The sequence below is a fragment of the Oncorhynchus gorbuscha genome, linkage group LG14, assembly GCF_021184085.1.
Source record: "Oncorhynchus gorbuscha isolate QuinsamMale2020 ecotype Even-year linkage group LG14, OgorEven_v1.0, whole genome shotgun sequence".
Taxonomy (NCBI): domain Eukaryota; kingdom Metazoa; phylum Chordata; class Actinopteri; order Salmoniformes; family Salmonidae; genus Oncorhynchus; species Oncorhynchus gorbuscha.
Window position 1 is genome coordinate 69,500,602 of NC_060186.1, and position 11,223 is coordinate 69,511,824.

At 40.4% G+C, this 11,223-nt stretch overlaps 1 protein-coding gene across 1 annotated transcript; it reads right to left on the reverse strand.

Annotated features, from left to right (window-relative positions):
• Window positions 1–703: 703 nt before the first annotated feature.
• On the reverse strand, window positions 704–10,822 carry LOC123995351 (lactoylglutathione lyase-like). Its single transcript, XM_046298901.1, has 6 exons — window positions 10,665–10,822; window positions 9,181–9,263; window positions 8,792–8,932; window positions 1,632–1,699; window positions 1,420–1,509; window positions 704–1,227 (listed from the first exon to the last, which is right to left on the reverse strand). Exons 1-6 carry the CDS (start codon window positions 10,731–10,733, stop codon window positions 1,136–1,138), a joined length of 543 nt encoding a protein of 180 aa, XP_046154857.1. The 5' UTR covers window positions 10,734–10,822; the 3' UTR covers window positions 704–1,135.
• Between the last annotated feature and the right edge of the window lie 401 nt (window positions 10,823–11,223).

Genomic DNA, 11,223 nt, shown 5'->3' on the forward strand with positions numbered 1-11,223 from the left:
TTGTACTTCTATGTGCTTGGCCTGGTATGGTTCCCAATCAGAGGCAGCTGTCAATCGTTGTCTCTGATTGACAACCATACTCAGGTCGCCTGTTCCCACCTGTGTTTGTGGGTAGTTGTTTTCTGTTTTGTTTCACCTGACAGGACTGTTTTGTTTCTTACATTCTAGTTATTATTTTTGTTTCCTCTTCTGTTATATTAAAATATTAATATGGACACTTACCACGCTGCGTGTTGGTCCGATCTTGACTACTCTTCATAAGATGAAGAGGATCGTTACAGCTACAATAGTCATTTACAACATTAACAATGTCTACACTGTATTTCTGATCAATTTGATGTTATTTTAAATGGACAAAAAAATGTGTTTTTCTTTCAAAAGCAAGGACATTTCTAAGTGACCCCAAACTTTTGAACGGTATTGTGTGTGTGTGTATATATGTATGTGTGTATATACATGACCTACTGACGCTATGGTTACTTCTTTCAGCAGCTATGGTTGTCTGCCAGCCTTATTTTCCACAGTCACTCATATGTTACTGAGGAAATGGTGCTGATGAGACAACTTTGAGACAACTCTGTTTGTGTAAATCCAAGGGGATTACTGCTCCAAATTCTAATGTTCAGCCAAATATAGGCTGAGTGGTCTCGTTGGCTAAACCTTTACAATTTGAATAGAAAGACAAAGGAATTGAAAATACGAGGATGATCCACATCTGTTTATTGCAAATAGGTTGACCAGGCTGGGATAATATCAATCTCAGTCAGACCACATTAGGAGCAGTTATTTACCCTGGTCATCTTCGTTGTCAGTCTGTCCCATCCAAACATCTCAAATCAAATGTTATTGGTCACATACACATTTTTACCAGATGTTATTGCGGGTGTTGCAAAATGCTTGTGTTCCTAGCTCCAACAGTGTTGTCTCTTTATATTACGGCTATCCCATCTTTTGTCTTGAGTGTCCATAGTACCGAGAGAACCTGCATATGATCCCAATCGTAAGCAAAAACTCCATCTTCACTTCTTAATTTCCTCACATAACCCCCTTTGTTATCTTATTCAGTTTCCCTCTTATTTTTATATCACCTCCTTTTTCCGAACCCAGTCAGTTTGTGCTGGCCCAGTTTGCCTCCCTATGATGTTAAGGAGAACATGTTGTTTGGGCTCAAAATCTCAATCCAGTATCCATCAGGATCCTGTATGAAGGCCACTCCCTTCATTTTACCTGTGTGGAAAAATACAATAGAATGTTACATTTACAAATTGAGAAAATACAAATGAAACAGCCTGATAAAGATGACTAGTCAACTGTAATATACTGTAATATACTCTATACACAAATGTTTTTCACAAATGTTATCCTAAACATAAACACAAAATAATGTGAGATAGGGAAAAGAAGAGGGAAAAAATATACCATCATCTGGTTTCTTAACAAATGTTACTCCTTGTTCTTCAAATACTTTGCAGGCTGCATAAACATCAGGTACAGCAATGCCGATGTGCCCTGCATAATAGAGAAAGTGGAGTGGGACAATTTAAATAATGTGGAATTGTCTCATGGTTGAAAAACACAATGGCTGTACCACATTCAAATGTTGAATTAAAAATATCATATCGTTTTCTCACCAAATCCCCTCGGTTCAGAGTTTCCGTTGTGAAGAGATAATTTTTCATCTGACTCAGAGCCCCAGTTGCTTATAGAGAACAGAGAAAAGAGAAGTGAGAAAAGTCAAGTGAGAAATACAGTATATCATCTTCACCATCATGGTATTGTGACAGGGTAGGAACCATAGTTTCGGTCCATGTTTCCGAAGAGAAAGTAATTAGTGAAGAACATTAAACGGGTATAGAGAGAAATATTCATGGCGTCTTTTCTAGACACCAACTCCGCCATGGTTCGTTGGATAAAGCCTATGAGGAAAATTAATGGAATTTTGGAAGGTTTTTGGATAAATGCCGAAAATAAGGTCCGTGGAGATCTTATACGTTATGTTCTATGAGATTATCTTCATCAGCTAATGTCATTTTTTTGTGAATTTCGAAGAATTTATGTAATACAAAAAAACATGAATCACATTGAAGCACCCCTTCTTAAACCTGCTCAGATGAGAGCTTTGTCAAAAATGTTATATTATAAGATAGTCGAGTGACCGCTCTACCAATGGAAATACATGTCCAAAAAGATAGATATCAGGCTGGAGGAGGCGAGATGGGGTGGGACCATTCTAGCCAGGGCCATCATTCACTCCAGCAGGTAGTCTAGTGGTTAGAGCGTTGGGTCAGTAACCGAAAGGTTGCTGGATTGAATCCCTGAGCTGACAAGGTAAAAAAATCTGTTGTTCTGCCCCTGAACAAGGCAGCTAACCCACTGTTCCCAGTAGGCCAATGAGACACACAGTGTCAACCAATGAACCAAAGATGCGTGAGGGAGGGCCGTGCCAACTCACTCACAGTCACACACTTAGCAGCCGAGGAGAGAGAGGAATGGCAACAGCTGGAAAATGAGTTGGAAGCATAGTAGCATTTGGATTCATTTTAATAACGTAGACAATGTAGGAGCACAGTGTAGAATTTGCCAAAACAAAATCTCATATAAAGCCGCACAACCTACACCTATCAAGACACAGATGCAGACACAGGAGGCAGATGGTCGGAGTCTTACAATATTTATTCATCCAATAGGGGAAGGCAAGAGAAGGGTCGCGGACAGGCAAAAGGGTCAAAACCAGTTCAGAGTCCAAATGGTACCGAAGGGCAAGCAGAATCAAGGTCAGGCCAGGCAGGATGATCAGGCAGGCGGGAAAGTAAGTCCAGAGTCAGGCAGGGGTCAGAACCGGGAGGACTATCAAAAAGAGAATAGCAAATACGCTGGTTGACTTGACTAACATACAAGATGAAATGGCACAGAAAGACACAGGGATAAATACACTGGGGAAAATAAGCGACACCTGGAGGGGGTGGAGACAATAATGAGGACAGGTGAAACTGATCAGGGTGTGACAACACCGGTATATGTGAACTGTGCACCCAACTGTGAAGCTAGCTGTAGCGGCGCTTCGAGAAACTAGCGGGCCTGCTAGTGATAGTGGTGGAGCCAGCACCTCCACACGTGGAGATGTAGCCACTCAGTCAAGTAGATCTACTCCGCGACCCACAGCAACGCAGTCTTCTATGGACCAGGTTATGCCAAAGTCTATGTCTGTAGCAAAACAAGGCCAAATTGATATTGCATTGGGTAAAATGATTTCCAGCCATTTTCAATTGTGGAGGTCAGAGGTTTTAGAAATTATAGCATTAGTCTAAATCCAATGTACACAATTCTAAGCAGGAAAACCCTTTCGAAAGTACTTATTCCACAACTATACGAGAGCCCACAGGCTTCAGTGTGGGAAAGAGTCCAAAAAGCTACTGCTGTTTGCCTTACCACTGACTCCTGGACATCAAGAGTAATGTCAGTTACATGTCACTTCATTGAAGATTTTTCAATGTCTAGCTGTCTTCTGGACTGCTTTGAGTTCAGTGACAGACACACCTCAGAGAACTTGGCAGAGGATCTGTTGAGAGTGACCAGGGAATGGCAAGTAGATGGAAAAGTGATCTGTTGTGTTAGCGACAATGCAGCTAACATAACCAAAGTCATGAACATTTTAAAACGGACCCATCATCCATGTCTTGCCCACACAATCAACCTCATTGTAAGAGATGCTCTGAAGGTGATGAAGCCCACTGTCAACAATTTGAAAGCAGCTGTGGAATACTTCCCCTTGAGCACAGTAGGTGTTGAAAAACTAAAGTCTACACAACACCAGATGGGGGATGCCTGAACTGAGGCCTAAACAAGACTGCACTACAAGGTGGAATTCAACATTTATATGTTTTGAGGCGGTTTCTTGACTCAAAGGATGCCATCATCTCTACCCTGGCCATTGTCAATGCACATGTTGATGCTCTGACCCAAGAGGAATGGGAGGTGGTGGAGGAGGTGTGCAGAGTCCTGGAACCCTTTGAGTAGGTCACTGTGGAGATCAGTACAGTAAGCAGTTATTACTACATCATTATTTAATCCAGTATTATATATGTATATGAGTAGTAGATGAGAATGTAGTATCAGTAGACAAAACATGAACCTGAACTAATAAGTTACTGTTCTCTTTTTTCAGCTATGCCTCAAAAATTATACTCCTGTGTAAGGGTCTGCAGCGAATCACAGCCAGTCGCCAGAGTGAAGCTAATGTAACCATAGGACATGTGACAGAGTTGATGGGCACCCTATGTTCATCAATGGACAGAAACTTCCACAGAATGGAATATAATCACGTGCTATCAGAAACTACTGCACTTGACCCCAGGTTTAAGAAGTTAGCCTTCAGTGATGCCAGAGCGATTGATGAGGCTCTTCAAAGAATAACCTCAGCAGCAGGGAGGGACAGCCCCAGCAGTCAGCTGGCTCAGGCACCAGAGCAACAGGAAGAAGAGGGATCAGATGGAGAAGAAGCACCAGCAGTAGTGCCACAAACGTCTGCTGTTTGACGAGAGAGCAACTGGGGATGCAGCACAAAGGAATCCCTCAGCAGATGCCATAATGGAGGTCCGATCCTATTTGGAGGAGCCCCTGGTGGAAGAACAAGGCCTCTGTCTAGCCACGGCTTACTAAAGTCATGACAGGGAGACTCTGCATAGTGGTCACATCGTTTCCTCTGAGAGGGTCTTCTCGAAAACAGGACAAATAATTACTGAGAGAAGAAACCGCATCAGCCTCTTGAAAGTGTGGCAGCTTGCATTTCTGTATGCAAATCTATCAAAGGCAAAACATGGTCAGCATTGCTGTGTGCTACTGGTTATAACATGGCAATAAAGAAGAGAGAGGAAAGAAACCAGTTCAATGTTTTAAGTGGGATGCTGCAGTTTTGCACATTGTTATTGATTTGTATTTGTTTTGAATTGTTGCATTTATATGCACTTTGTTTCTATACATTAAAAAAGTTATACTTTAAATGCACATGTGTAACATCCTTCTTTTTTACATTTATTTCAATTTGTGGGATGCTGCAGTTTTGCAAATTGTATTTATTTTTCTTTGATATGGTGCAATATTCTATGATGCTCTTCAGATTGTATTAGTTTTGAATGGTTAGATTTATATGCACTTTGTTTATATATTCAAAAGTTATACTTTAAATGCAAATGTTTAATATAATTATTTTTCATAACAAACCAATGCATTTTTAAGTACATTGTGGTTAAGTTAAAGTATGATTTAATTTAATAATTTAATTAGATTTGTTTTAACACCAATCATAGTCAAACTATTGCAAACTGTTTGACTTGAAAAAATACAAAACATATTTTTTTTAAAGAGCAGTCTGGGAACCAAAACAGACGGCTCTTTTTGGTGAGCTGAGCCGAAAGAGCTGGAATGCCCATCACTGCTATATGTCCGGTAGAAGTAATGTATTTGACAGTAACGTTAATCCTGTTTCAAACAAGCAAACTTCTACACTTTTTAATTTGTTATAACGTAAACTCACTCACTTCTGTACATCGCCTTGGTCCGTACAATTGACCTTATTTTAGCGCCCCAAAAACGTAATACTTCCAGATCAACTGTAATGTCAATACCATTGTAAAGCACAATTTCTCCCCTTTCCAACAGAATCAATTACATGACCCCCACGCTACCCGTTTCTGCATGACTCAAGCAGGCAATGAGCCCCGTCGGGTCTTTTTTTTAAATGACGGGTGGGGAAGCTAAACTAATGCTTGGTAGTGAGAAGGAGAGATGTGGGAAAATAGCTTTTTTTCACTCGATCTGTCCAGCTTATCACCTTATCGCCTCTAAAATGTAAATAAAACACTATAAAGAGATTATATAATGTGTCATTATATACCTATTTGAAGGTTTGTGTCGAATTTGAATCGGGTTTTTAGGACGGTGCTAAAGTGATCTAAGAAGTAAGCAGCGGCTTTGAGAATGATGATTACATGCAATGATGACGAAAAAAAATGACTAGGTATCCCCCCTTACCCCCGTCACTGTCCATTTCTTGTTTTTAAAAGATGAGAGAAGTGCTACACCTGGTGGAGAGAGATTGTAAGACAGAAATAGTTGCATGCTGTACGTTACAACATGACACGTCAAGATGTAACGGAGGGTCAGTTTTTTTCAACTTTTCTCCAATACTATATAGCCATTACCATGTCAATCAACGCTTGAATAGAAACCTAGTTCACACCCCCGATTTTGAAGTCAACACAGTCACTACAGTCCCATTAGTCTTCTTTGTAGCCTCGTTTGAATGATGGGGTTATGCACATTCGTACGGAATGGGGTGAGTTTACGTTAGCATATTTTCCCCCAACATCGGACACTCTCTAGCGGTTGGAGGTCTAAATCACCTCGAGCTCAACATTTAAATGAACGACACCTTTCTAGCTAACTGACCACCGATTTTTATTGCAATTTATGCAAGTTAGGTTTTGAGAGTTTTCAAAAAAGTAATATGTATATTCATTTTGTGGGACACGCTGTATATCATAAAATCCGAATTCGCGACTGACAACACGTAATTTATTAATATCCAATTTTTACCTCTGAAATATAGCTAACGTTGTTGCAAGCTTGGTTGCTAAATATTGATAGAACTGCTAAGTAAGCAAAAATGAAAGACATTTTAAGCTTTAGAGAATACATATCACGTAAACAACTGAAAGTTGTCAAGCTTTACCTTATGGAAATTAGAGTCCTCTGGGGCGTTTTGTACCATTGGCAAAAATTAATTTTGAACTTTGAACCATGAACTTTTTTGACACCTATTTTTAACCTTACAAAAGCTAACGTTACATAGAGGCAGTATTTAGTCAAGTGTTATAATGTATGCATCAATATTAAACTAACTGGGACAATTTTCATTTACAGATAACATCAAATAAAAAACGTGGGTACACTTTCAGTTATTGTGAAAACGTTCATCACCTTTCAATTGCCTTAACTTTGAAATGTAAATGTTTATACATATTCAGATTGAGTTATCTTTCTAAAATGTATATAGTGTGCCAAGTTATTTAGCGACATGTATTTACCACCACAGCATGGAGAAAGTCAAGAGGAAGCAGTGGTGAGGTGGGCATGGTCCATGCAGTGGAGGACTGCGGGGCAGGGATGGCTATCCGCCAGGCTGCCAAGGTTAGGCATCTGTTGTTTTTAGGAGATTACCACGTGTATACAAATTTAATCTGCTAGTAACAGTTTTATTCTCTTATCTACCAAGGTGCATGGTGTACCTCGGCAGACCCGGGCGGACAAGGCTGAGCGGCCGGGTGACCCATGGTTGTCGCAGTGGACCACCCACATCGCTTGCACCAGAGGATGAAAATTATCTGGTGCAGTACTGTATCTACCAAAAAACAAAATAAACATTTTCATTCTGGTTGGATAATTTTCTATTCTATTGAAATTTTTGTGACAAGATAGGGATGGAGATCGAGATTTAATTGTTTCGTTTGTTTTCATATAAAATTATTTATTTGTACATGTCAAAAATATATATTTATTCAACCCATCTTCCTTTACTTTCCAAGTGCATCTCTGCAACACAAACTCCAACATTGTTTTAATTGTTTGTCAATGCAAATGACTGAAATTAAAGTTTTATTTTATGTAAATTATTCATACTCATTTATATTTTAATATTAAACTGTTATCTACTATCTCAAAACATAAGATTCCTCTGTAAAACAAATTATGAGACATTATTTGGAACCATTTTTTTAAGAGTCCACAGGAGGGCGCACCGGGCTAAGCAATGAAAAGTTGACAGGCAAGTCTTTTTCCTTTTTTTTACAGGAAGGCTGGCCAACTATCTAGTAAACACTTTGGATACGATTTTGGTGTCTCATTTTTGAACAAAATTTTAATTATATATCTTGTAATTGAACCAAATAGTAAGGTGGCCAATGACTGGGGACCGTATGCCAATAATACGGAACTTATGTTTTTTGATAAGCCACTTATCAAAAAGCTGATAGCATGTTTGACATGTGGAAATACTACTAATTGATAACCCGTTGGGTAACATTTTTACAACACGAATAATCACAAAACATTGATGGCTTGATCACAAGATAACACTGTTGAAGGTAATATATGCCGATAAAACGGGGTGCTAAGCTATCTGCCTTCGACTGTTCCCTATAAATGGGCCTAGAACCTGTGGTTTGATTAGAACAATTATTTATTTGATTTAATCATGTAATATTAGGCTACTGATTATTTATCAGTATCAACTTGCGAGCTACCCGTTGACAGCACACACTACTTATAGCTTGCTATCGACCTGTTGGGTACCCCTGGGTTAGATGTTACAGGATCATCTCATCGACCTGTTGGAGACCCCTGGTTAGATGTTACAGGATCATTTCATCGACCTGTTGGATACCCCTGGGTTAGATGTTACAGGATCATCTCATCGACCTGTTGGAGACTCCTGGTTAGATGTTACAGGATCATCTCATCGACCTGTTGGAGACCCCTGGTTAGATGTTACAGGATCATTTCATCGACCTGTTGGAGACCCCTGGTTAAATGTTACAGGATCATCTCATCGACCTGTTGGGGCCCCCTGGTTAGATGTTACAGGATCATCTCATCGATCTGTTGGAGACCCCTGGTTAGATGTTACCGGATAATTTTCTATTATATTACATGTTTACAAGGCACTTCGTAGCTCGACTAGCAGATCTGGAATCTATGTGCTTGTGTGTGCTGAGGTTTTAAGTGGGGTGCCTACTGTGTGAGTTCGATGGTGGCTCGTCGAGAGAAAGTCCATGCTGTCCTCTCCTTTACATCTGTAGGGATCTCCTTCTTTTCCTCATAACCCAGGAAGTAGAGTGTGAAGAGCATTGATGGGAAGTCTATCTTCTGCAGCAACCTGAGGCAAATAGGAATCACAATTGGGGTGTATTCATTATGCCGATTCTCTTGCAAAACATTTAACAACAGAAACCATTTACTACAAATGGAAAAGGTTTTGCAACGAAAATGAAACTTTCTTTTAGACAAATTCAGTTAGGTCCTTCCTCGTTCCACTCACAGAGTGAGACATCTTCTAGAGGGGTAGGGTACTAGACATGAAACCTCATTGTGTGTGTGTGTGTGAGAGAGTAGTATGGGACTCACGTCATACCCATGATGCGGGTGTAGAAGTCTAAAGACTTGAGAGGGTCTTTTACCCTCAGCATGGTTTGCTGCATCATGTAGTCCTGGGGAGAGATGGGGAAACCCACACAGACACACAGAGTGAGAGAGAGAGAGAGCGGGAGACAGGCGGGGAGAGAGGGAGAGACAGAGAGAGTGACGGGGAGACAGAGAGAGTGACGGGGAGACAGAGAGAGTGATGGGGAGATAGAGAGAGACAGTGAACGAGAGACAGAGGGGAGAGAAAGAAATGGGGGGACAGGTGGAGAGAGAGAGAGGGGTGGGGAGAGGGGGGAGAGAGAGAGTGTGTGTGTGTGACGGGGAGAGACAGAGGGGGAGAGAGAGAAATGGGGGGACAGGTGGAGAGAGAGATAGGGACAGGGGAGAGAGAGACAGAGAGATTGATGGGGAGAGACGAGAGACAGTGAGCGAGAGGTGGGGGGGGGGGGGGGGGCGCAACACAATTAGACCCAACCAAATCATGAGAAAACAAAAAGATAATTCCTTGACACATTGGAAAGAATTAACAAATAAACAGAGCAAACTAGAATGCTATTTGGCCCTTAACAGAGAGTACACAGTGGCAGAATACCTGATCACTGTGACTGACCCACAATTAAGGAAATCTTTGACTATGTACAGACTCAGTGAGCATAGCCCTGCTATTGAGAAAGGCCGCCATAGGCAGACCTGACTCTCAAGAGAAGCCAGGCTATGTGCACACTGACCACAAAATGAGGTGGAAACTGAGCTGCACTTCCTAACCTCCTGCCAAATGTATATTAGAGACACATATTTCCCTCAGATTACACAGACCTACAAAGGATTCGAAAACAAATCCATTCTTGATAAACTCCCATATCTATTGGGTGAAATACCACAGTGTGCCTTCACAGCAGCAAGATGTGTGACCTGTTGCCACAAAAAAAGGCAATGAGAGAAGAACAAACACCATTGTAAATACAACCTATATTTATGTTTATGTATTTTCTATTTCGAACTTTAACTATTTGCACATCATTACAACATTATATATAAACAATATTATCTATTCCACTTGCTTTGGCAATGAAAACATACGTTTCCCATGCCAATAAAGCCCTTACATTGAAATTGAATTGAAATTGAATTAGAGTGAAAGAGAGGTCAATTGCAAAATGTGTTTTGGCCTCCTCAGCTATGTTCTCAGTTTACAACTCTAGAAGATAAGTTCAAACTCAAACTAGAGGCAACACATTACTCTGTATAAATAATGGCATTCTAATGTCTGGAGCTACTAGTAAACACTTTATTTGCTAAAAGAGCACAGGGCTTGGCTATGTAGCCTACAACTAACATAGCCTGCTCAACAACAGGTTTGCTGAGACAGACGGTTAAGCAAGTAAAATAGGCCTACTGTGAATAAGTGATACATTAATGCTAGCTTACATATTGTATTTAATTTGAGCTCTATCCGTGACACTCACCTGGGTGATAGGTTCCCCTTCTTTGCATGCTGCGGATGCAACCTCATCTGTGAGTCCTTTGTCTGTCATTTTGTGTTGAAAGACCCAATTGACAGCAGGGAAATTCACAGGCTGTTTGAGTAGCTTGGGAAAGGCGCTCCTAAAGCCGACTGGCAAGTTGAGACAGTTCACAGCGAAGCATGACACTCCCTAAAGTTGGCAGGTAGGAGGGGTTCACAAATTTTTGAAACGAAAGCACCAGAGTTGTGTAAAACGAATGCGTGTCAAGTAAGTGTGCATTGCAGTGGAGGCTACAACTGGCAGAAAGTCTAATCGGTTTCATACTTTATACAGTGCATTCAGAAAGTATTCAGACCCCTTGACTTTTTCCACATTTTGTTACGTTACAGCCTTATTCTAAAATTGATTAAATAAAAATGTTTTCCTCATCAATCCACAAACACCCTGTTTTTGCTTTATTATAGGGTATTTAGGAATTGTGCAAATATATAAAAAATGTATAACAGAAATACATTATTTATTTAAATAAGTATTCAGCCCCTTTGCTATGAGACTCGAA

Coding starts and splice junctions, on each gene's coding strand:
- LOC123995351 (XM_046298901.1), bottom strand. CDS start 10,733: ATGACAGACAAAGGACTCACAGATGAGGTTGCATCCGCAGCATGCAAA. Junction 9,264..10,664: donor AAGGGGAACCTATCACCCAG/GTGAGTGTCACG, acceptor ATCTCTCCCCAG/GACTACATGATGCAGCAAAC. Junction 1,700..8,791: donor GCCACCATCGAACTCACACA/GTAGGCACCCCA, acceptor GTTCTCTATAAG/CAACTGGGGCTCTGAGTCAG.